Genomic DNA, 27,545 nt, shown 5'->3' with positions numbered 1-27,545 from the left:
TCAGTATTATTTCATATCTAGACAAACAGCCCAAGTAGTTGGAAACCTGCTCTAGGCTAGAAAGGATGAGCAAGGAAATTGCATTTTAAACCCACAAATTCTTGATTTAGATTTTTTAAATTAGCCCGCCATGTTAAAAGAAAAATATTGTCAGAATGAACATTTTTAAATTAAAACTGTTATTTTTCTTTCTTAGCTTATCTCCTGAGTGCACCTTTTCAAATTTAAGGAAAAACTTCTCATTCCCTGATAGTCACCAACACCCTTACAACAGCAGCTAAACAAGATCACTCCAGGTTTAACAATGGAAGGATCGTCCCATCCATCCTAATAAAGAAGCATGATAAGATTCCATAAGTAAACCTAGAGTATTCTTCAATTAACTTTATGTAAACAGCAACAAATTTGATCTATGATCAACATTTGAAGGCTAACAATAAACTAAAAATTAAAAAGCATATCTCTCATACAGAGTTAGGATAGCATTTTATACATTCATCATTATTTTACTTTATTTAATAAAGAGATGCATTTAACCCTTGCAAAAACAGCAATTGCAAGTTTACAAGTTCACAGACCACAAAACCACTTTGCTAAATTGTAAATGTAAAATTGACAAAGTAAATTGATATCATTATATTTAACAAATAATCCATGGCACTACAACTAAATAAAATAAAAATATCAAAAGGTCATATAGATGCTTAAAGAATAGGTTTATTGACAATATTTTCACAAAAATCTAAAAGAAATTTCTAAATTTCTAAACTTAAAATGTTTAAAATTTGTTCTCATTGGCAAAATATCCCTTAGCAAAAAAGTAAAATTTTACTATGAATGAATGTCATATTTATTAACCTTGCTTCATTTCAACATTTTGAACGTTATTTTTTTAATTAAACATCTGCAGTTAGCAATTTTGAAAAAATAAAAAAAAAATTTTACAATGTTTGATTCTCTTTTTTCTCTGGGAGACACTAATCAGTGTGCAGTGTTTTGTTTGTTTTTTAACTATCAAACATCCTTAAATATATCCTCTGGCTGTTGTGAACCTGACAGACAAGACAATCAGTAGTATAGTACTCTACAAATATAGAAACTGAGCCAAATTATTCTGGTGTTTTTATAAAGAAAATTTAAACAGACAAAATCCACAACCTGTGTTTTTCCCCAAATCATTCGTAAAGCATATGATATGGTATCAGAAATTGCGTCAATTTTTTAATCCATTTGTGTACTTCAGGCATCTGAAACTAAAAAAGGTATCCTTTTGTTTTGATAAAAATGTACTCGAATATTTTATAACATTAATATTTATTGCTTTATATGAATACTGTATTGAAAGCCCAAGCATTCAGTTTACACACAGAAATTATACAATTATATACCGCTTCACAAAGGCAGTGAACACATTACAATCTACAAAATCTACTTTACAGAAATTTAAAAATTCTAAATATCAAAAAGGTACAGTTGAAGAAACAGGTATAAATTTGGCAGCCAGTAATTTTGACTGGGAAGTTGCAGCTTGCATGACTTAATGGGAATCTGAAAACATTGAGTTGAGCAGTAGTTGTGCTTTGCGCTGATCTGAAAAATATAACACTGGCTGTCGGACTAGCATGTTCAAAAATATTTAATTCACTTCAAAATGTCATACAAATTATGTTGGTTTCTATGCACCCCTAGAACTTTCAATCATTTAGCTCAGGTACATTACTATGGTAATATATTAATTCTTCCAGTACAATGGTGTATCATACCAAATCCATTTGCATACTTTCAAATAATTTAGAAAGAAACGTGTAATATTCACAATGTTCATAGAAGCAAGCAAAAAGTCAAGTAACCTGCCCAGTTCTTCTGAGATGTTCTCACATCAGCTTCATAAGCATTCACTCTACAAAATATTAAGCTAATGGTTGAAGACTGATCTTAACATAAAGCAAATTTTTCTCATAAATAAATGAAGTCCTTTTAGTCAGGCACCTCAGAAGTATACAAAAGGGTTGTAGTTTGAACAGATTTCTTGGAATGTGTTTAACCTGGTATTTCAACAGTGTTAAAGATTTCCAGGGTTTCATAGGGGCCAGATTTTATTTGAATCATTCAGAAGTGAAAGAAATTGCCTTCTGAAAGAGGTGAAACTCAATTATTTCCAATAGAAAAAGTATTCACTGTATTCATCTCTTATAGAAACAGAAAAATAGAACATTTTCCCCCTTAGAATAGTATATATATATATTTATATGTATTTATGACTTAAGGTTCCATTGTACATAGTCAAACAATAAAATCTGGAAACCAGCATGAAACCCTATAATTCACATGTTAAAATGTTGAAACTATGACCAAAATATGAAAACTGCTAGAGCTGTCAGAAATAGACAAGACAAAAAGCTTTCTTGCATATGTATAAACTAAATGTGGTAATCTCCAAAAAGTTTGTCAAAATTATAATTATTACCTTCCAGTTTAAAAACTTTTATTCTAAATTAAAAAAAAATCTATACACATACCACTGATTTGAGCAGACCAAAAAGTCAGCGGTAAGCAGGACCTGAAGGAGCCTATATTCACAGTTCTTATGTGTAAAACTCTTTCAGGATTTATTCCATGAAGAATCATATTTTACAACCTGCTTCTCTTGTAAAACTAAAGGTCCACTTTATTACATAAAAGTTTTATACAGTGGAAAATCAGGGCCTTATGTAAAATACTGCATCTAAATAGGTTTCATAGTTAGTCTTGTTCCATGGGTTCTTCTGCAACGTCTGTGGCCTCATCACTGTTTTCCATTGGGGATTCTGATGGAGTTTCACTGGCATAGGTTCCTAATTCTTCAGTTTCACTGCAATCAACACCACTACTTACAGGTCTTGTATTTTCACTGTCTTCAGAATGTAAATCTTTGTCTTCCTGAGACAAGACAGACTCCTCCATTTGATTACTCTCCTCAGAAGTCTCTTCACTCACAGTTAAGGCCTCATCAGTTTCTTTTTCTTGATCTTTTCTTTCTGGGGTAATTTCTTTAGAGGTCACAAAAGATTCTTTAAAAAAAAAAGTAGCAAGAGTTAAATTTGTATTTTCAAAAAAATTCTATCCTAACTAGACTGATATTATTCTATCCACCTGGCCAAACCACATCCTGAAACATTTTGTAATCAGAGACACATCTAACATCAGCCTTAATTATACAATAATGATGCATCCCTTCTTTGATTTCTAAATACCTTCCTCCTCTTCCTCCTCCTCTTCTTCTTCCTCTTCCTCCTCCTCCTCGTCCGTACAGCGCTGTCTGGCAGAGCTGCTCCCTCTGTCTTTATCCTGAGATGCAGGCGACATTCCTGTTTCTTCTACCACAGTTGAAGGCATGTCACTGTTGGAACTTGGGTTGGTTGTCTCTCTGTCTTCACCTTCTGTGTCAAATTTGAGTCTTTTTACCTCATGCCCTTCTGCTTCCACAGGGTCTTCATCTGAGTGTTTATTTTTTACAGGACTCGCTTGGGCACCTTCTGATTCAGATGCTGATGAATCACTGTAAATTTTGTAAAAGTCTCATTAAACAATAAAGCAAGTGCTTGGGCAATTACCACAATCTTGTATTTAAGGACCATTTTTATATTGCTCTGCTTCAAAGCTAATATATCTGGCAATAGAAGAATCTAGGGATCTCAGTAGCAACAGGTCCTACCTTTTTTTACCAGCTTCCTCTTCGACTCTCAAACACATTAAAAATCCTCTCATACACTCCTAAGCCATTTACTATGAGAATCTCCTCTTCCTATTCCTCCCCCCTTTTCATCTTGGTTTTCTTTTCTGATATGACAAAATACAAACAAAGGAAGCATATTCTTCCTATATATTTCCTTTATGTAATGAGAAAGCCTTTTCTATAAGATTTCAAACCTCATTTGGAAAGTTTTTTTTTTCCTTAAGCAAGTATTTTTTAAATGACAAGTATATTTTAAGCTTTATAAAAACAATTTCTCAAAGCTTAGCTATAAAGGACCAATTGCTTTGCTGTTTCATAATTCAAATATTCACTTGCTCTCAACCCCAAGTTAGACTCCAAGAAGTTTTACATCCCAAGCCAGACACACAGCTCCCAGCTTCTCTCTCTCCCTATTCCTATCTCACAGTAAATGTCCTGAACTATACTGGAATGTAGTGGAAGACTAATTTTGGTAAAAAATACAGATATGTAAACTAAATACAAACCTGTGGTTTTTCTCCTCAGTTAGTTGTAAATTTGACTCTTTACCTTCTGTGTTCTCAGGCAAACCATTTGTTGTCATAGGAGCTGACAAAGAAACCTTTGGTCGGTTTACTGGTCTGGGAGTTCCAGGACCATTAATGTTAGACCTATAATAGAGCATCATTATTGTTCTGATGAAAATTCCCCTAAATCATTCCCTAAATATTCACAAATCAAGAAATAAATCTTTTTGATTCACTATTTGTACATTCCCATCAAAAGCCTACGTTTGAACAGGCAGGGCCCACTTCCCAAAAAGGGAGAATCCTGTAAATTCTGGTACTAAAACCAATTGACTTACCTCTCAGTGTAACTTGGTGAGTTTCCAGGAAACATAACACCATTCATTCGATTTAAGCTGTTAGAACTGTTTTTCCTATGAAAAATAAAAACATTCTACTATATAACAAAATGCTAATATTCTTTAATTTTGGTAATGCAAAATATGCCTTCTAAAAGTGGTAGAGGATTTTTGTGACAGTCGACATTTTGGTTCAATTTACCTAGAGAAAAGGTGTCCAAAACTGTTCCAAATGTAATGGCATGACCTTAAAGGACAAATGGTCAAAGCTAAAGAAAAGCTTTAACTAAGAGAAATAATTTGGGGGAATATAGGAATTATAAAGAAAAAGTACATACTTCCTAGGATAAACCCTACCCTGTTTTACTAGTCTTAAAGTTGAATATTTTTTCCTATTTTTCTCAATTTTTTTTTTGTTTTCCCTTTCATATATTGCCAAGTTACACATACCAAATTCTGATCTAAAAAGTCAAATGAACAAAATGTGAGTTACCAGAAAACTGAGATGTCTTAAACTCTCCAATCTTGGGATTTAGTTTTGATGTATAATTCTACTGCAGTATTTATGTTTTGAAGTTAAATTAACAACATCATTATATTATATCATTATATGATAGACTTCTTACTCTTAACAATGGATAAAAAAATATATTGCCTTTTTTAGTTTTTTTTTCCTTTTTTTGCCAATAGGCACAGTAGATTACATAAAATATTAAAATTATTATGAAACAACTTTGTAAAGCAAACCATATCTAATCCATTCCTTCAACTATTAAGAATCCATTTTGACCCTAAGACTGGCTACTTCCTACCAAATGTTAAAATCTAGTAATACTTCAGCCAGAAAGCAGAAAGATATAAAGTGCTCATTACTTAAACTCAAATAACTGTCAATCCCCCTGTGAATTGGTTCTTAATCCTAAAACTTGTTCTCTATTTAGATTTCTGGTTTTGATTTTAAATATTTTCTTATGTAATCTCACATTTTATTTTGTACATTTAAAAACAAGGGATCCATGACACTAAAAATGATGAGACTTTGCCTTAAAGGGGATCCTAGAATGATGGTGCTTAGGGTTAAAGTAGGCTATTTCACCTATAAGTTTCACAAGCAGCATTTATTTCATTTGCCAAACCATAAAGAAATCAACCATAGAAGCTCCATCCTTGAACATGGGCAAAGAAAACATTATTTTGCCTGCACTAAGCCTGTTTGCCAAACAGGAAAGTTCCTAACCTGTGACGTACTGGCACACACCCAACATGCAAGTAGTACAAGTGAAATATTGATCCTTCCTCTCAGAATTAGTGGTTCAGAAACCAGGAAATCCTCCCTACACTAAACAAATTCTAAACCTTATCTCCTTCAATTCCTAAATTAGAATCTTTGTAGAACAGATTTTCATAGAAATAGGATTCGTATGTACTTCTATTACAAATAAGAATATGCACAGGAAACATGAAAACTAAAAAAGTTAGAAAATATATATACTAAGTCAGATTTTGTTATCATATATAAAGATTCCTACTTAAGTCTGAGGATTTTGATATATGTTTAATCTACTGGCACTAAAATACAATTCCAGTAATCCTTTCTGATAGGGCACCACAAAACCACATAAAACCCCTCTTCCCCTACAAAGCAAAAAAACCACCCAAGTTAATAAGATAGGGGTGAAAAGGCAGGGGAGAGTATCAATTCCAAAATGCTAAAAGAAAAAAGAACACTTTTTTAACAACTGCAAGAATTTTTATACTTACTCTGAAGATGGATATACACAGCTAACAACCATCACATTCTGCAACAACAAAAATTGGTAATTTAGTGCTGGAATAAAGCCACATTATCTTGTTTAAGTCATTCTTATTGTCACAACCATCCTGAGGTAAGGTCTTTATTCCTATTTTACTAATGAAGAAAATAAGGTAGTATATAAAGATATTAATCAAAACCCCAAAGTCAGGGCCAAAAAAATCAAGCTTTTCCCCAACCATAACATTTAATTACTATAATTTGTTTCTTGGAAGCAAAATCCATCAAATTTTCTTACCCTAAATATTGCCAATTTCTACTAAAGTTCTATTTCAATGTTCCATCATGGTGTGAAGGTGACTCTAGGTTTTCAAAGCCTATGCAGTAGAAGACAATCTCTGGCAGCTCCTACATCAACCTAGAAAGGCATTGATGGAAGGAGGATTCTCAGCAGTGAAATCATGGATCTTATTATGCACTGAAAGCTTTGGAAGTCTAACACTGGTAGGGAAAATGCTGGCAGTGAAGTCCCATAGTGAGAGGCTAGGAACTGATAGTAAATCTCCCTGGGCAGGGCAGGAAAAGTGATAGCACTGCTGAGTAGAATTTTCCTCAGTTTGGGACCTGGTGGACCACAGAGAAAGGGAAGATATAGGGAGGGAGGGGGTTGAAGGGAAGGGGGAGGGTGGTCATAGCATAAGGAACTTCATGGAGCCCTATAAACCATGAAAGCTTCAAATCCTCTATTAAGAGGTTCTAACAGAATTCCATTTTAATCAGAATTTTAAGATTAATCTTAAATTTATTGACCATTAAGTTAATACAAATAAGGACTGATATAACTATTACTAGATATAACTGATAAAAGGATAATTTTAACAAGCTCCTAAATGATAAAACAATTAAGACTAAATCTCTCTCACGGTCTCTTGGTCAACCCTATTTTTATAGATGTAATCCAATTCAATTAGGGGAAAAAAATACCTTTTCTACGCCTCTGAGAAATTTGTCTGTTCCTGTATAGTTCCTCCTTGGATCTGTTAGCAATTCACAAAGTCGCTGAATAGTAAAAGGAATACTGTAATAAAATACAATTTTATAATTAAGAAACTGTTATTCATGAGCAAGAGAACTGTGAGCATTAAATTATGGACTAAGTTTTCAGTGATAGCATTTCCTAGAATAATTTAACACAGCTGTAGCTTTCAGTGAAATGACACTTTTGAAAATGACACTTGTCCTTGAATTATTTCAAAAAGCAAACTACCCACCACCTTCCTTAATTAAAAATGCTATTTAAAATTAGCATCAAAATAAAAATACTCTACATTAAAATTTCAAACCATAAGGTTAAAATTAAGGATTACTTGAAATGCAGTAATCCTGTACCTACCTCACAGGGTTGTTGTGAGGATTAAATGCACTTAAAATAGTGCCTCATATAGCAGACACTTAATAAATGCTTATTCCTTTCCCTATGCCTCTTCTAGAACAAGCATTAAGTTTTAAACCCAAAAAATTTAAATATCAACAGAAATCAGTCATCTCAATTTCATTAATTCAAGAGAATTTATTCTAATCCTCTACCCTAGCAAGAGCTTTTCTGTAAAATTTTAAGAAAACTGTGACTTTTTTGAAAGGACAGACTATAAAATGTGAAAAGAGGGCATTACATGTTATTCTACCCTTGAAATTTCAAATTGAATTCTTTCTTTCACATATAAAATTGTTGTGACAATATCATATACATAATTCTTATGTGCAGACAACACAAAACTGACAAGAATTACCAAATACATCCCAAAAATATTGTAACAGAATTCAACATTATAAGTTCTATTACACCAAAGAAGGAATTATCATTGAAGTACTGCTCACCATGGCAGAGTGTTATTTCAAGCTTCTCAGGGACTGTTCCCATAAAGCACAAGCCTTGACAAGTCTTACACCAAACTAGAAAAACAGGCTTCCCAACTGTACTGACTATTCTTGAAAGACCAACCCCGCTAAAAATATGGAGAGGTTTACCATCAGAAAATGAGCAATATAGGATGAGCTTTTTGGGCAATAGCAATTCATGAAGATCATCTATTAAGGAATAAATGATGGCACTGTACCAATAGAAGAAATATCTACATCCATGAAAAAAAGTACTGATCCACAAACAGTGGAAGTATGATTATACACAAAGAAAGTTTTATTTCACAGAAACAAAACAACTCCTAATGAGTCCCTATTCACATTGAATTTTGGCTGGGATTCTAAAATCTTTAACATGACCATATAATTATATCTTGCCCAGGTACATAGGTGAAAATTTTAATAGCTACAAAACCTTGTTTTTTGAAGTTATCTGCTACAAAACGTGTGCGTCCCACCTTAGAACTTCTATCTGTACTACAATTTAACAGTACATCCTTTTATAATCATTACAATATACAAAAAGAATAAGACAACCAACTGAAATTAATAATATGTCAACATCAAGATACAAATATTTACCCATACAAAGAAAAGGCAGTTTTAAATATAACAAAGTATATTAAACACATTTTAAAAAACATTCACAATATTTAATCTCTGAAGGAAATCATTGATTAGGTAACTCAACATTTTAAAAATACAAGCATCACTATTATAATAAGAGTACCTGACATCTAAATAAACATATTATAACATACAATTTAAAAGAGTATGTAAACTTAAAACAAAACTTATTCATAAAAAAATGAAAGCATTCTTTTAATTGCTTATGGTATGCAGGTAACATAAACAATGCCAGGAAATTCATTTTTCCAGATTTGCTTATCTTCTGAAGTTAATAAAACTAAAAATATAGCTGTAGTTCAAAAGATTAGAGTTGTATTGAACAACAATGTTGACCACCTACCCTTTTAATATTGGTGGTACCCCAAATACATTAGCCTAAATAACAGATGTAATGAAAAGATTCACTTTTTTGATGGATAAGCCAAACCTTTATTGTTTTCTGTATATTTCATAGAAACTGAAGTAAAATTTTAAGATGAACTTAGAAAAGAAAATGATTAACAGAATAGACAAATACATTACTACAATATTTTCTCTCAGTGGCATTATAAGGAACAAAAATAAAGGGTCATTAAATTATAATTACATAAACATTTTCTAATAAAATGTTAAAGGGGGAAATTTTTACTAAATCTTGAAGTCCTCAGATTTTGTTGGTTTATTTTCCTGTATTTGACTTTCTTTAGGAATATTTCCACGAACATTCAACAGCATTTTACCTTGTGCCCAGGAGATGGCAGTATATAATTTTTTTCTCTTTCATCTCTTTTTCCCCAAGGCCAAAAATTTTTTTTGGAAAGATGCCTTTAACAAACTGACTTTGAGAAAAGGATCAAAGCAGAAGACAACTATGAAATTATATTACATTCATATAGTTAGCAATCTTTTACCCAGAAGTTTATTTCTATAAGTTAGTGCACTAGTGAAAATCTTTAATATGATCAATTCAAATATACTACATTTGGTTTAATTATGGAAAAGGCTTGCATACTCCATTAATCTCCATTTAAGATACTTGACAAAATGCCCTGCACCCTAACAAGAACATTAGTTATTTCTCTACAGAAATTTAAGAACAGACGTGGTCAATAATATGAAATTGTTATAACAATATTTAGGAGGATAAACACTTATTTTTTATCAAGTATCTATTTGCTTGCAGAGGATGAGCCCAGACAATGAGGAGGTACAAAGTATTTTGGATAAGAGATGAATAACCTCCTACGCTCCCCAAAATATTAAAATGCAATTATTGCATATTTCTTTAAATTGGAGGGGAGTTATAGTTACAAAGAAAAGTATATATGAGAAATAAAATTCAGGTCAAATAGCAATTTCATCAGTTTAATTTTTGGAAAATGAATCTAATACTCAAATCACTTCAGAGAAAATAAGTACAAAAAGGGATGACTAGCCAAAGTATTACTTAGAAATCATAGGAAAAACACCCATACTGAGTTTATCCTAGCCTTTTTGCAGGAAAGAGGACACAAGCTCATCAACCATTTTAATCAAATAGAAGAATTACTTGAAATTCAAAATACCTATTTTGCAATCAAAGGAATGATGAAGTTCTTGCTCAAGCAACCATTATTTTCCACTCCCCCAGTCTCCCAAAAAAAACTTTAAAATGTTATTTGGAAATCTAATATGCCCTAATAAATTCAGTTATTTAAATTTCCAGGAATATTTGCTTCATATATGAAAAAGCACTCCTTAGAACATAAGAAATTTTAAAATAAATATCAAAGTACAGATTTCTATAAAAATTCAAGTTTACGTATTCAAAAATCACAGCCAAATGAAGATTACATTAAACTATACAGATCATAGTAAATTACTGGAAAATAAACCCTAAGAAGCTAAATTCTAGGAAAACTCTTATTTGACAAAAGATCTCCAATACAGAATACAGGAAAATATGTAAGAATAAAGTAAAATTCAAGATCCTGGAAATCTAAATTAAGAAAATATAAAACTAGTATAGGGTTAAAAAAAAAGTGAGAAAACATCACTAAGAGTTATGAGTCTCTAACTGATACCTAACAAGATTTCACAATGAGAAAAAAAATTCCAATGCATCTATTAATGTTCTTATGTTTTAAATTTATAGCAGAAATAGTTTATTTGAAAGATGTGCCAGTTAACTTTCAAATCCTAGGCATTCTTAATATGTACAACATACATTCAGACTGAAAAGACTCAAGTAGAAATCTCTTTGATAAAGTTGAAGTTTTGAACTGATTTGCCACTGGGGAAAATGTATGACAATGTGTAAACAATTATCTTATAGACAGATACATTTAGACACAAAAATCTCATTAAAAGGTCATTATTTAACTTTTGTACTTGGCCAAATTTAAAAATTTAAAAACACCAAGTATTCTCACATCAGCTATTTAGTTCCCATTATCTTTACAAAAGGTAAAAAAGAAAAGGAGGTGTTTTTGAGGAACCCTGGATAGGAAGGTGTCAGAAAGACCTGAATTCAGGACCTCCATCTGACACAAGAGTATGTGACTGAGAAAATCACTTAACTTTTCACTGCCCCCCAAGCATTCATTAGCCTCAAAGTTATAGAAGAGTTGCTAATGCACTGGAAGTTCTCTAAATAATGAAAACACACTGCAAGGCAAAGCTTCCTATAACAGAATAAAGAAGCAAGTACTTTGACTATGTACAGAAACTTGTCCTTTTTTCCCTATGAGGGGCCTGATAAAGCCCTTCTTCAGGGCCATTAGCTATGATTAAAGATAAACAAAGCAAAGCAACCCTGAACCAAGTGGGATTTCATTATGCTACTTTTTTGTCATTAAAAGAAAGCTCTTAAAACTGGATATCTCCCAGTGCTTTTTCACCAGTTCCAGGTTTTGAGGTACTACTAAAGTCAGAGGTCATTTAAACATGTCCCCTTGTCCCTTTCTAAGTTCTTTCAAAAGTTGATTTGTTTCTGATTGACTCTGAAGAAATTCTTGTGACTATCACTACAAATGCAAGTTCTAAAACTATAAGACCTAATTTCTTTTTGTGCCCCCAAAATATTTAAATTAAAATTAGCCCTGTAATTGACCGGGAAAGGTATAACACAATGGGACATCTTGGAAAGCTCCTCTAATAATATCAATGAATCCCAAAACCACTGACTGTGATATTTCAAAAAAGCAAAAATAAAAACCTCTATGACATCTGTCAAAGCTTTTTAAGTCAAGGCACTCTTAGAGCCTCTATGAAGCCTAATTTCTTCTTAATTTGCTCTATAAAGAATAACTAAATTAGCTTACTGCTCGTTCCTCTTGTCTTTCCATTTCAAGAATCCTAGAAGTAGAGCAAAACAACCTGTCACAATAAACCACACTAACCAATTAATTAACTTTTCCTAGAGGACTTTATAAAAATCAAATAAAGCCAATTCTCATTTATCTATGCTAAAGGGAAAAAGCATCATATAAATAAATGGAATATAAAGTAAACATTTTCATTACTACTTACAATGACTACATTGTAAAAGCAATTAAAGAGAAAAATAAAGTGATTTCAGTTTCTAGTCTTCTATCTTCACCTACTATCCACAAGCAAGTTACAATTGTCGAATAATTAAGCAGCTTAAGAGAAAACAAACATTATATGGCCAGCAAGAAGCAGTAAGGATTTGGGAGGTAAAGAGGTTACCTGAAAGGCTAGAGTTAACTTTACAAATGAGGATAAAGAAAGATCATTTTCCACCTATAGTCAAATTTTCTTATTTTATAAGAAATTTTTACTTCTGATCTCATTTTTTTTAAAAACTAGCTAATGATGACATTCTTCAATAGATCAGAATCGAATGTTTTTGTGCATGTTCCAAAATAATTAAAATCCCTATTCAATATGGTCTTTATAAACTTTATATATTTCTTTCATATTTTATTCAATAAATATGTACTGAATACCTATAACATACAAAGCATTCAGCTAGGTGCTATAAATCTACATGTTTTATGTTCAAAAATAAAACGCCAGATCAGTTACTTAGCTACATACAATCAAGGTTCCTGAATCCCAGTATATATGAAAAGAACTTTGGGGAAGAAATGTAAAAACTGTAAGAAAAAACATTAATAATACAGCAGTTATTTTGAAAACAAATTTAGGAGTTATTGACTTAAAAAGTTGAAAAGAACCTTGAATATCATATCTAGCCCAACCTCAACATTTAATGTATGAAAAGTCTGAAGCCCAGAGATGATAAATAAGTGAACCAAGGTCACCTGGGTGCAAAGTCCAAATTGAAATTCAAGGTCTCTGACTCCAAATCCAGCACTCTACCACACCAAGCATCCTACTTTTTGAGATATGTAATTGGTTTATAGTTTTAAAACAGTAACTACAGTAGAACAGGAAAACAAGTGGCTCTTTAGGGATAAACAGATTACACAAATACTATTTTCTCCATAAAGATATACAGAGATGTTACATTAAGACTGATATGCAAACAACTTAATTATAATAGCCATAAAGAAGCTTTCTCAATACGCAAATCAGAGTTAAGGACTGATTATTTTCATACTTTTAATATAAGAAATATTTTTTAATCATTATCAACATGGTTTGATTTCTGGCCATTCAGAAATCACCTCTCTTTGTATTAACTAACCCAACAAAGACTAAAAAATAATAGCATATTGTAAATAAAGTACAAGTCTAGGGGCAACTAGCAGATGATTAATAAAAACTTCTCTTTTATATATCAAGAGTTCTTAACCTGGGATCCAAAGATTCAAACTATTGGTAATTCTATGTATTTTATTTTATGCATTTAAAGATATTTAGAAAAGGGGTTTTTTATAAAGGCTTGATCAGAAAGGCTAAGTAAGTACACTTGCTATTTTCTTTCTTCTGTACTTGATGACCTTAGAAGAGGAGAGGAAAGAAAGAAACAGGAAAGAGGGGGTGTGGGAAGGAAAGGGAGAAGTGGAGGGAGAGTCTAAAAAAATATATCATCAAATTTTTAAAATTATTAACATTGTTGTCTTAGTTTCTTTTAATTTATAGTTTTGGAGCTTCTGTCTAAAGTGAGAGGAATGTGCCAAGTGAAACAATTCATTTTTAGAACTGACAAATCTTTACTATTTAATACCCTATTCATCTTATTTGCTTTAGAACTGTACTTCCTTCCAATGAGCATCATTAGTTTTCATAGTACAGAAAACAATGTCATTTCTTTATCAAAATTCTAAAATAAAAGCAGAACTTTTAGGCAAAAAAACTTTTTGTTCTGAAATATAAATTCATTCATGTTAAAACAAAGTTAATAAGTCAACATTCTCAATTCCAAAGAAGGGAAAATAATTTGTACAAAATGCACAGATACCAATGCTAAAAAATTAATGAACAAACCAGAGAATTGGATATTTGTGCTTAAAGCTGGTTTAGAATAGGCCAAAATGAGTCTTACCTAAAATTTCTAAATACTAAGAAAAATAAGCATAGAACAGACCATTTTGAAGAGTACAGCAAAAATAAAACTCACAAAAAATAAATGAGGTGGCTCAATCAAAGGGATAAATTTGATTATAATAATGCATGAGATAAAAACTTGAAATATTCATATTCTCAAAAAAATCTTACTGTATCGAAGATAAAAGAATTTGGTTCTACCTAGCCAAACAAAAACAGGTGGCGAAATGCTATGTTTCATAACTCTTAAAAAAAAGTATCAAAGAAAAAGATGTTATACAAAGTTTGAAACATTTTAGAACCTGTTTATGTCATTATTTCAAATTTAATGATAAAAAGACAATTTGAGAAATTCAAATGATAAACTTTTCTTCCATTATATCCCAGAATTTAAATCCATCAATTATTTCACAGATTAATTCTGTGTATGTCAATTCAATGTGTATGTGTGCGTGTGTGTGAAAGTGAGTGAGAGAGACAGAGAGAGAGAGAGAGAGACAGAGACAGAGACAGAGACACTAACTGACAGGCCTGATCACTTTGAAATGCTCAAAAAACTGATCAATGATGTACATTATCATATAACTTCATAGTATAACAAAAAACTGCAAAATGAATTTTAAAGCACAAAGTAATACTGTTTGATGAACTGCTATGAAACACAAATGCTCACTTTTTTATACAGGCACCTATTACAGAAGTTCATCTTCTAATTGGTAGTTTTAATTGGTTTCTACTTTTGAAGGTGATATTAAAATAACGTATTTTTCTAGTGTAATAATTCCAGTTTAAATTTCGACTAAGTACCCTTACTTCTAAAAAGGTTTGTGCAAAATAAAGCTTTCTTAACAATGAACTTACATTATAATTTTAATTCTTTCTAGCAGACTTTCAAGAGGGTTAGTTAGGGTTTTGTATCTCTTCCCATCTCACCCACCTCTGCCACCACCCAAAAGTAATCTGGAGATGGCTTTGAACCAAAAAACAAAAACATGATTAACAACATTAAGACACAAACCAAAAAAATTTTAGCAAACAACAAAGAGTTCAGTGAAGATCAGTATTGTAGTCAAAGTCTCAACATTTTATTTCCTAAAAAACATTTATGCTTCATTGTTCTCACAGATGAAATCCCTTTCAATAACTACCCAAGAGTTTAAATAAAATAGTTCTACAATTCATTATAATTGATATTTTAAGGACATAAAGAAACTATCTGGTAACAGTGAACCAAAATCTGTACAATTCAAATCCCTAAGTAATTTTACCATTTTACAAAGTCTTTAAATTCCTAATTATTGTAGAAAATTATTTAAAACTTAAATACCAAATAAGAGAGAGACATCCGTTTTTTAAAAAACAGCTTTATTTTAACAAAACACAGTTTCAGTGAAACTTCTCACAAAGCAGCAAATAGTATATGTAATGTCCTTTTAAAAATAAGATTAAAATCTCTCCGGTCAATTTTTAAACAATAAAATTTATAATATTAAGTCTGCTGTAAGAAACTTTTGCAATTTACAAATATGTGACTTATTAGTAAGCTATAAATACTATACAAACTATAAAAACATTAAAGATTTACAGTACCATTTTTAAAAATCTTTCAAATTAAACACAACTTAAATACTCATTTCTATTTCTGCTGTTGTTTTCATGAATACATTTTGTAAAATCTAACTTCATAAAAAAGGATGTGAGGTGTTTCAAGTAGAAAAATGAGCTAAGTGAAAATACTTTAAAATTAAAGCATACATTAGTCAAAAATTATTTTATAAGATAAGACCCAAAAGATGCCATTAACATTTGTTTTTAAATAAAATCCACACATTCTGATTTTCATTTCAGGTAACTCAAGGGAAATTATTCTAGGAAGCAAAATCTAGTATCTAAATGGGTGGTTTATTCTAAAAAAGATAACTAGACAAAGCAAAACATAATGAAACAGTACATTTTATTATGAATTCAATGTTTAAGAGAGTATTTTAAAAATGCATACCCATTGAATCCAGTGACAATTTTCAGAATTCTTTCCTTCATTTCATCAAAGGGAATATATTCAACATTAGGGTTAGGAGGACCTCTTGGTTCAGGAGCTGATGTTCTGAAATCATCCATTACTTTCTCCAATTTGAAAATAAAATAGCCTTTAAATTGGGACCACTGAATCCTATAAGTTTAAAAAAAAAAAAGAGCCAAATTAAAACATCATCTTTATAATTATTTACCGTGGATAAATGTAAAAACTGTATGTTGCCACTGATTCAACACAAATGATGACAAAATAACAAGGAGGCAATGATAAAGATGTCCTCAAAGACATGTAAAATGTAGCATTCCAGTCAAACTAATTTGACTGGGTTGGATTGCAGCCTGATATTCTGAAACTCAAATACCTGACCTCAGTGGTTCAAATTGCTTCAAGTCAGGTTCATAATGACCCAAATAACTTTCAATCAATTTAACCTCCCCGATTTGTTTAGCAGTTCTGGGCAGCAACAAAATTAACTAATTTAAAATTTAATGTGTTATGAAGTAGCAAGGTAAATTATATAATCCATAAATTAACCTACAGGAGCTAGTTCATCACTTAAAACAAGCATATTTTGTTTTATCCAACAAATATTTCTGAAAATAAATATATAAAACCAAATTCAGGTAAACAGTATAAACTATGGCATCAATTACTTTCTATGTTTACCACCCACGGTCTTACCTCAATCTTCTTTTTAAGAAAAAATTAAATTATGTAATATGAAATCTTAAACTACATCGAATGCCAATCTACACTCAACTCACCTAATCTCCATTCAACAACCTGGCTTTGTCTTATATCCCTCTTAATTTCTTCCCCACCATCCCTTCCTCAAAAATCCCTAGAATGACAGTCTCCTAACTCTGTGAAAGGAGACAGAGAACTCTCATGTAGTCCCTTCCTTGAAGCAATGATAAATTCTTAATAAAATAAAATGTGCATAAAGAGATGTTAAAAAAAACACATTTTACTAAGCATCTGGAGGAGGGGAATAGAAAGAAGAAAGCTTGAGATGAAATCGATATTGAGAATGCTTTAATATCAACAAAATCTTTCAGTCACTTTCCAATCCATTACTCTACCCTTTTCTCATAAGTATAATCATAGAACATGGTATCAAAACATCAATCTGCCTCTCTATGAACTTCGGCAACCACTTGACTTCCCTGTGCCTCAGTTTTATCATCTGTAAGAAGGGAGGGATTGGACTGGATCGCCTTTAAGGTCTTTTCCAACTCTAAATGTATGCCCTAAAAGCCCTTTCAGATCTAAATACTTATGACGTTAGAGAGGCAATATTGAAAGAAGAAATTATGAAACCTACATTTCAATTAATTCTGCTACTCTCATAGTGTATAAATCCCAGTAAGTCATTTTATAGTAAATGAGGGTGAAAATCACCAGCTGCTGTAAAATCATCTCCTCCTTTCCTTATCCTATATTTCAAAACTGGAGGAAGAAGAGGTAGGATGGTAATGTGGGGAAGTAGAAAGTATGCTGGATTTAGAGTCCTTCCACTTTACTGTATGTGAGTTCTTTGGCAAGTCACCTGAACCAACCTCTCTGGGCCACCATTTTCCCGTGTTTAAAACAAGCGGCTTAGATCAGTGATGGGCAAACTATGGCCTGCAGGGCAGACTGGGTAGGGTGGGAGTGGCCATGGCAAAATTATACCTAATCTGACGAATACAATGAGTAGGATACAATACAAGGAAACTTCAAAAGAGTTGCCTTAGAAACAGACTGACAGATGAGCATTTCCTTTCCTTTGGCCCCCTCTTTAAAAAGTTTGCCCATCACTGGACTAGATTAAAGTCCCTCACAACTCTTAAAAGTCAATGACAAGGGGGCAGCTGGGTAGCCAGTGGGTTGAGAGTCAGGCCTAGAGATGGGAGGTCCTAGGTTCAAACCCGGCCTCAGCCACTTCCCAGCTGTGTGACCCTGGGCAAGTCACTTGACCCCCATTGCCCACCCTTACCAATCTTCCACCTATGAGACAATACACCGAAGTACAAGGGTTTAAAAATTTAAAAAAAAAAAAAAAAAAAAGTCAATGACAACATGAATTTCTGCAAGCAAGTATTCAATATTATGTTACAATTTCTGATTAATCTTTAGTTGCCCTCGGTTTGGACAAATTTAAGCAGACTTAATTTAAGTAGACTTTTAATTTTACCAAGCTTTAAAGACTTTTAAAATAGAAATCTTGTCACAAATCCCTTGTAAATGGCAGAAATCTTTTACAATATGAATAGCTTGATCTCTTCTATAAATTGGGATTTTTGTGTACAGGTTTTTTTTTCATAATGAAAGTATTAATTTTGCATTAAGTAAAAGCACCCAAATGGAATGTTTAGATAATTCTAAATATCTACTCAGATCTGTTGAAGATCTTCCTTAGAGAAACTTACACTTGGCATTCTTGCCGTCTTTAAGTAAATCATTATAAACAGGGCCTTAAACTTAAGCTTTTATGTAAAAAATTAAAGGACATGATTTTACAGTACTACTATAAAAGTACTATATAGCACCTTCCTCTCTGTTTTCCACTCCTATCCCAACAACAAAGTATAAGTTATCTCACTGAACTGGAAAAGATCCGGGTGTGGTATTCCAGCTCTTATCACATGGCCTTCCTGCACCTCCATTTCCTCATCCTACTTGGTATTCCCCACACATTCCATTGGGGTCTTTGATGATCCCAGAGCTAGAATGTTATCTGTCCTCATTTCTGCCTCTTAGAGCTGCTAGCACTTCTCCCTTCCAGATTCCTCCAGGTGCAAGTGCCTCTCTTCAGAAATTTAATTAATCATTCTGCATTTATTTTATGTTTATTTGCAAATATGTTGTATTTCCACAGTAAAAAGTAAGCTTCTTAAGGGAAGGATCTTCCTCATTGTTCTGTTGTATCCCCAGCACTTAGCAGTGCCAGAAAAAAAGCTCTTAGGGGGCAGCTGGGTGGCTCCTTGGATTGAGAGCCAGGCCTAGAGTCTTCCTAGCTGTGTGACCCTGAGCAAGTCACTTAGCCCCCATTGCCTAGCCCTTACCAGTCTTCTGCCTTGGAGCCAATACACAGTTATTGACTCCAAGATGGAAGGTAAGGATTAAAAAAAAAAAAAGAAAAAAGAAAAAACATCTCTTAAAAAAATACTTATTGATTTATCTACTATGAGAGGACGTTTATACCACAACCTACCCAAAGAGCTGTTGTCAGAATGACAAATGAAATATTGCCTGAAAACTTACTTCATAATCATAAATCATTATATAAATGTCAGCAATGATAATTCTGATCCAGGATCTCCTTTACACCACTAAACTGAGGATCTATAACATTTTAAATTATGCTAAATAATGGGAGGCATTTTTCCCCAATTAGTAGTTGTCCCCCTCCAGTAGTTCCCCTTTTTGTGTTTGTCTCCTTAACCCTAGTGGAACAATGCATAAGTATCCTCTGGCTTTAGACAAACAGAAGGCAGAATGCTCTGGTAGCACTTTGCATGACCACCTTTCCTCCTATTAAGGAAAATTGTCTACCCAAACCTTCATTTTCTTTTGAAAGTCAGCTAAGTCAGTTACTCACCTTTACCTATCCCAAAGAGAAGACAGGATTTGTTGTCTTGCAATGTCCAGGGCAACAGAGAACTACTCTATCTACTTTCCCTAAGGGAAAAGGATACTATTTATTTTCTAAAAGGTTGTGTAACCTGGACTTAATGGTAACTGACTGACCTTTGTACTAACATTTATTCCCCCCAACTCCATATTCCTGACATTTTGATATGTTTTTATTACTTAACAAGACTATGTCTGTGTGCAGCAATTATCTCCTTAAATACCTAAATCTACTACTTTCTATTCTTGAACACGGATAGTGAAAAACAGGAATAAACCAAAATCAAGTAAAGGTGAAGTAGTGATGTTCATATTCACAATATTTAAGATCAGGAGAAATGAGGCAAACATGGTAAGAAAAATAATATTACTGTTCATTCTAAATTTAAACAAGGTTTTCCATAAGCAGAGAAAAGGGAAAGTGTCCAGAATGGCATGTGTCAGGAAGAATTAAATTCAATAACTATGTATTAATCATCTTGCATATGTAAGAAAGCATGATGAGTGTTGGGGATACAAAAATCTTCAAGATACTTATGTTCTATAAGGGTGATGGAGACATGTACATGAATAAAAAAGATACCGTAATAAGGGAGAACAACAGATTTACAGGTTTCAGGGAAGTAGAGACCATGAAATTAAAATGTTAAGGAGGATTTAAAACTCTAAAAAGCTGAGGGAAGGTCCTTCTGAGTCTTCCTGGGTGGAGCTGGGAAGTGGGGTGCTGACTATGTCAACAGCAATGTAGTGTGTAAGATAGGAAATACTAGGTCTAGAAAGGTGGGGTAGGGGTGTAATAGACTAAGCAAGACTGCATTTTGATGGAATTCTGAGAACCCAGGAGAGGTAGTTGAGTTGAGGCTAAGAATTCTGGGACGGAAAAACCAAGGGACACTCACTGTTCTCTGGACCTTTTGGGGGAGGACAGGGAGGTGGGATGCATTGTTTTCCTGGGACCCTGAATATCTCAAAAGCCTAAATATGAGATTTTACCAGACCTACTGTTACAAAAGCCAGCCTCATTGATTCTACATCTTCAGTGAATATCTTGGAAGATAAATATTGCAGTTACCCTTGTTGGCCAAGGAGCCTGAGACTCCAGTGGGAGGGAGCCGGCCCCTTGGGGGCTAGCTAAGCCCAGATTGGATTTAGATATTACATTCCCTCTTTAGCCATTTGTAACCTTTTAGGATAGGAGTTTTACTAGGGTCCTGAGACAGTTAATGAAGACTGAAAGTTACAGATGAAATCTAAGTTACTACTCAATCCTGGAAAAGACTAAGACTACACCATATTAATTTCACCCTCACCCTTTTTCCTGAAATCTTTCCCCTTTATCCCTGAATATCTTGTTCCTGAATAAACCCCTGTTGAGTTATTTAAGACAGAGTATAGAATTGGGAGGGAGATGACCTCTTAGTGGGTTGTGGGGAGAAAGGAGGATTACTCACCATTTTAAACTGCTTATCAGCAAGGGGCAGTGGGGAGGCTTTACCTGATTTAATCTGACTCTGAGGAATTGCGGGGGTGGGGGTTGTTGGGGTTCAGCCAATAGAGAACATCTCCCCCTAACACCTCATCTCTTTAATTTATCCTTATTGGGGAAATCCCATTCCTGTAACAACCAAGTGTCTCCCTAGTTAAGGAGGAGTGTTGTAAATAGCTTTGGCCCACTACCACTCGGTTAAAAAGGGTTACCAAAGCACACCCCATCTATCAGTTACCCCCGCCTGCTTGGGGGAGAAGATATCACCATAGGGGACTGAAATATGCTTTAAAAAAAACCTGTGTTATTTCAATGAATCCACAATATTATAGAAGATAATGGCTAATCAACTTAGGCTACAATGAGAAGTTAATCTTCAGAAATAAGTATTTAGTCCTACTTTACTGTGCCCTGGTCGGATGACATCTAGAATCCTATTTTGTTCTAGACAATACAATTTACAAAGGAAAATGAATAACGAGGTCCACGTCAAAGGTGATCAAAAAACCTCAAGTCAGTATCAATTGAAGACTGGTTGAAAAGCTGGGAGAAATCTTAGAAGAATCTAAGTCAATGCCTTCAAGAATCTGAAAAGCTATTTATATAGAAAGGGGATTGATTATGTTTAATTCTATTTGGTCTCCCCAAACAAAACCAGGATAGTAAAGGGTAGAAGTTCCAAAGAAGCCAATTTTAGGCATGACGTAAGGAAAAACTTCCTCAGAAATCGGAGGGGTCCAAAAGCAGAATGTGATGCAATGAAAGGTACTGGTGTTCTCTCTCATTCAAAGTCTTAAAGCAGAAGCTGATTAACCACATAAAGGGTTATATAATCTTTCTAGGTATGGATTGGATTAATAGCTGCTGGTACCCCTTTCCAAAACCCAAAAGGTCTATGATTGTGAATCTTTCTTTTATCTTAAAGATAATAATTCGCTAGATTTTAAGATTTTTGAGTTAAATCCTGTGTTAATTTTAGCTAGAACCTATTCAAAATTCAATTCTTTAAAAGATAAATTATTTATTATTGTTTTTTGTAGGTAAGGGTGCAGGTGTAGGCCACAGTTTAAAATTTATGTTCTTAGAGAACCACCTGGCATTTGCCCTTCTGTCTTACAATTGTAAGACAGAAAGTTTCTAAAAAAATATTATGTATTATATGTAACATATTTTCATACTCAGAAATTCTAATCCAAAAGTAATGCTCTGCTGCTACTCTTTGCTTTGGCCAAAATTAGTAACATTTTGAAAAGTTGCTTTATGCAAGGGGAAAAAATGTAACAAATATTTTCAAAATTAGAATACTTCTGCCTTACAACCCTGCCCCAACAATAGGGATTTATTAAAGCAATATCAATATCAGCTAGAATATGGAAGACTTTGCCCTGTCTAATTCTACTCTGTGGCTGGTAATGAGGTAACACATAGAAGAATTTTGCAAAACTTTAAAGCACTATATAAATTACTAACTGTTGTTGCTATTATTAGACCCTCTGCTTATTTCTCTAAAAACTTCTACTTTAAGAATCCTAATTCCCCAAAGCTCTTCTCTGATATTCTTACTCTGCCAGAAGTTGTCACTGTTCCTTATCTTCACCCTCTATTATCTATAACTTGTCCAGCAAAGGGGGCATGTCCCAATTCCTAATGATTCATTCTTTAATGGTCCATAATCCTTATTCCTGGTTTTCATCCCCCTTTCTTCCTACTTCCATATTCTATATCCGCTCCCCTTCAAACTCTAAGTCAGATTTCCCACAATACTTTCATCCCTCTTGATATTTCTTTTCTCATGGCCTGGTTAAAAGGTACTACTTGTTTGGGAGAGATCCCATTCCCACTGTCTGGGACAAGAAACCAAGAGACAAGAGTTCTTTTCCAGGATGATGATGAGGGGATAGAGGTAAGAAGGAAATGAAGGGGACTTGTAAGGAGAGCATATGATTTTTGTACTGAAGGCCTGGCACTCTACTTTGGTGGTAAAAACAAAATCATAACTTCTCAGGGCAAATACTAAAAGAATTTCAAGGTTGGATGCCAGTAATTGTATTAGGATTTAGAGCTGAAAGGAACTCTAGCCCCAGTCTTTTTGATTTACAAATGAAGAAACTGAAACCCTGATTTCCCACAATACTTTCTTATGGGGGGACATCATGGTAGCTCAGTGGATTGAGAGCCTTGCTTCAAATCTGACCTCAGACACTTCCTAGCTGTGTGATCCTGGGCAAGTCACTTCACCCCCGTTGCCTAATCCTTACCACTCTATTTTTCTATCCTAGTAAAAGACACATTACAATAAACTTAGAATTTAATGGTTTGGGGGGGTCTTATCATATAGTTATATCATATGGTCAATATTTTGAAGATGAATTCTAGAACTGAAAGGCCCAATTCACTTAATTTTACAGATGAGGAAATTGAAGTCAAAAAATGTTAAGTGATTTGCTGTCCCTGAGTAGACAAAAACAGAAGCAGAACTAGAACTTTGTCTCTTGCCTCTCATGAACTTAACTATGTAGTGTCTACAAGATAATAAAATCAGAATTTAAGAACTCCCTGATATCTGCCTAACACCATCCCACATAAAAAGGCTTTCAATACAGTACAGATCTCAACAGAGTTTATAATTTATTAAGGTAAAGTGAGTAATACAAAAACGAAACAATGAGGAATAAGATATTAATACAGTGCAACAGACAGCTAAGTCAAAAAGTGGACTATTGAATATGGCTATGGAATATTTCATGAACAACAGAGGACTTTGTGTTCTGTCTTTAAAATATAGGTAGTGTATGGAAAGTGAAATGAAAGCCAAGGCAAGATCGAAAACATGCATGCAGAAAGGGCAATAAATATGGAAACTAACCAATAATTAGTGCATAAAGGTTAAACTGGCAAATGGAAGGAATTAGGTACAGATACAGACAAGGTAGAGACAGAATGATATGCATCACAACCCTTTCATACCTTTTCCTCTTGCGTTATTCTTGCCCATATCTTTCCATAAATTCTCCACAATATTCCAATGTGCTGGAGACCTTCCTCTGGTTCTTTAATAACTTAAGGATACTGAAGTAACAATCAGACTGTTCAACTCAATACATAACTGGCCCATTCCCCATTTTTGTCAAATATACTTAAAATTATATTTCTAACACTTCTTTTGTGCATAACACAGGAAACGTGCTGCAGTCTTATGTCCAACATGCATCTTTCCATTCTCTTTTGGTCTCTTCTAATTTTGATTCTTCCAAGACTGCAATGTTCTGTAATTTGTAGCCATATAAAAGCTAATGGAAAACATGAATATTTAAGAAATAGGCTGCAAGTAGGTAGAGAGGAATTAAAATATTAAGCGATACAATTTGAACCTTATCTGGCAACAGTATGAATGGAAGGAAGAGGGACTTATAGAACTACTACTAAGAAACTACTTCTGCAGAAATACAAAGGAAGGAATACAAATCTTAGAATAGTGAAGAAAGAATTTCTGTATTGAACAATGACTACCTACAAGGGATGTGAAGGTGAAGCTTTTAACAAGTGACAAAGTTGAAGTAGTCTTTAGAGCAGAATGATAGAGAGAACTGATGAATTTTATTTTGAATATGCTGAGTTTATGAGAATGAATTTCAAGCAGGAGTTCTGTAGACATTTAGAATACAGGCTGGAATCAGAGGTTAGAAATGAAGTTAGATTTGAAGTTATCCACAAAGAGGATGTCACAAAAAGCTATAATAAAGCATTAGTTCTCTGATGGAATAAGTATAGAAGGTATGAGATAATCTAAAGCATACACTATATCTGAATTATACCCTACAAGTTTTTTTCTGTTGTCAAATAAATCCATGAAGGAATTTTTTTGTCATTTGTCTTTTTCATAAAAATAATGTACAGGAAAATTCTGGTGGTATAAGAAGATTCCAGTGAGTAGTAAAATTTAACATTCAAATATGGATTTTTTTTTGGTCAAATTCTCAAGAATTTCTGTCCTTTACTCATTTCTTTTTCACACACCATTTTCTTCTTCACATGGAAGATCGTCTTTAAATATCTGTGAAAAATGATACAGATAGAATGGGGATGCTTTTTAAAAATCCTAATTAAAAATTGGTCAACTTCCAGCAGAGAAAAACACTATTATTGCATGCTTCTCTAGGGCAAGAAGATTGTAAAAATAAAATTGCCTACAGCATGAGTTAAAAGCTGAGTTGAGGAAATAAAGGTTCTTGTCCTAATAAAGTGCATAGATTGGCAAGCATATCCCCCTCTACTGTAACTCAAGTCTAAGAACTCAAAAAGATCCCTAAAAATTAAGAACTTCTCCAAATGCCAAACTCACTAACTCTTTCTAGATACTATGGTAAACAGCACTGGCAACAATATGAAGACACACCATGATGGATTGACTTACTGTCTTTAAAATAAGTCCCGAAGATACAGCTTCAACTCCTAGTGTAGAAAAGTTTCTAAAATTAAACAGAACCAATGAAGAAGCTTATAAGTTTGACAAGCCACTCAACTTTATAATGGTTCGGGTCTTATAAATTATTCAGATCTTTTAAAATAAAAAAATTTTAATTTAAATGAAATTGCATAAATACTCAGATTAATATTTAACCTTCTGTGAAATGTTTGCCTTGTATGCCAATAATATTCACTATTATATAACATGATCAATAAAGTCATACAGTGGTAAAAATGTATCTGAATAATGTGACAAGTATATCAGAATTCCATACATCAAAGACAGGAGCACGAAAAATTACATTAGAGTTTCGTCCTTTTAAAATAACCAAATTTATACAATCTTTAAATCTGAGTTTATGTGAGCTCACATAAGTAATTTTACCAACAGCAAATAAAGTTGGGACATTTAAAATGAAATAGGTATGTACGTTAATTTCCAATTTTACAGAAGAGGTAATTAAATCAGCAGATGCTAAGGAACATAAGGCTATAGAAAATGAAGTAGGTTGTCCATAGAATGGGAAAGAATTAAGAGAATGAAAAATGATGGTGGACAAGTAAAATCCTTGATGACCAAGATTAAAAAATATTGTTCAGGGGGCAGCTGGGTAACTCAGTGGATTGAGAGCCAGGCCTAGAGACGGGAGGTCCTAGGTTCAAATCCGGACTCAGACACTTCTCAGCTGTGTGACCCTGGGCAAGTCACTTGACCCCCATTGCCTACCCTTACCACTCTTCCACCTATAAGTCAATACACAGAAGTTAAGGGTTTAAAAATTTAAAAAAAAAAATATTGTTCATATTTGGAGATGCCTAAATAAGGTAAGCATAGACATATCCATCTTTAAACCCAAATATGATATTTGAAACTCTTGACTTATAAAGTAGGTAAGTCAAGATTAAATTATTCAATTTGGAAAAGGGTTTTGCTTTACAAAAGCAATCACCATACAATTATTTTGGATCATAAAGCTTTCCACAAAAGCATTTTTTTTGGCCTACATCTGTAAGTTTCATTTTAAATCTAAATTTGCAATTTAGTAGCATTAAAATGACATGATACACACTTAATGCTAATGAAGTGTTCTAAACCCTGAAATAAGTCATCTGCTACTTTCCCCTACTAATGAACAATATAGGGCACATAAACTCCAACTTTATACATCCCTTACTTCCTAGGTGTGCTCTGAACATACTAGGTGCTGAATAAATTTAAGTAAATGCATAATACAAATAATATACATATGGATACATAACTGTTAAAAGCTTTATGTCTTAGGATGACTTTAAAAGTTGTTTTAACTATCATATCTTTCCTATTGCATTCTAGAAAGAGTATTCTCAAAGCCTACTTCAAAGTAAATTTCCCCACTAAAATCTTTCCTTAATCAAGGGCAATAAGTGTTTGGGTTTCAGAGAACTTCCCACTTGGAAGGGAAGCTGCATGAAAAAATATTAAAAGAAAGAAGATCACGTCAGGACAATTAAGCAAAGATGTAATTAGAGATGTCACCAAATAAGATTTTGTGCTATAATATAAGAATAAACTGATCAGATCATTTAAGTCTTCTGAACACAAGTAAACCACATTTTCCACATTAGATTTATACAGCACGTTTCTACAAGTGCTAGCATTCTCTC

General features: G+C 33.2%; 1 protein-coding gene across 3 annotated transcripts in view; it reads right to left on the bottom strand.

Moving 5' to 3' along the window:
- Nucleotides 1-1,297: 1,297 nt before the first annotated feature.
- PPP4R2 (protein phosphatase 4 regulatory subunit 2) overlaps nt 1,298-27,545 on the bottom strand; it is a 59,339-nt gene continuing 33,091 nt past the window's right edge. The window contains exons 1-8 of one of the 3 annotated variants that reach the window (XM_044662177.1): nt 25,849-25,864; nt 16,298-16,468; nt 7,297-7,390; nt 6,321-6,358; nt 4,560-4,634; nt 4,222-4,365; nt 3,234-3,538; nt 1,298-3,050 (exon numbers count right to left, since the gene is read on the bottom strand). In XM_044662177.1, coding sequence (XP_044518112.1) covers nt 2,743-3,050; nt 3,234-3,538; nt 4,222-4,365; nt 4,560-4,634; nt 6,321-6,358; nt 7,297-7,390; nt 16,298-16,416 — 1,083 coding nt within the window. In that variant the 5' untranslated portion in view covers nt 16,417-16,468; nt 25,849-25,864 and the 3' untranslated portion in view covers nt 1,298-2,742. Of the gene's footprint in view, nt 3,051-3,233; nt 3,539-4,221; nt 4,366-4,559; nt 4,635-6,320; nt 6,359-7,296; nt 7,391-16,297; nt 16,469-25,848; nt 25,865-27,545 lie in introns of those variants that run through there. The other 2 variants (XM_044662109.1, XM_044662250.1) reach the window with 2 other exon arrangements.

This window comes from Gracilinanus agilis, chromosome 1, assembly GCF_016433145.1.
Source record: "Gracilinanus agilis isolate LMUSP501 chromosome 1, AgileGrace, whole genome shotgun sequence".
NCBI lineage: Eukaryota > Metazoa > Chordata > Mammalia > Didelphimorphia > Didelphidae > Gracilinanus > Gracilinanus agilis.
This window is presented reverse-complemented; position numbering and strand designations above follow the sequence as displayed.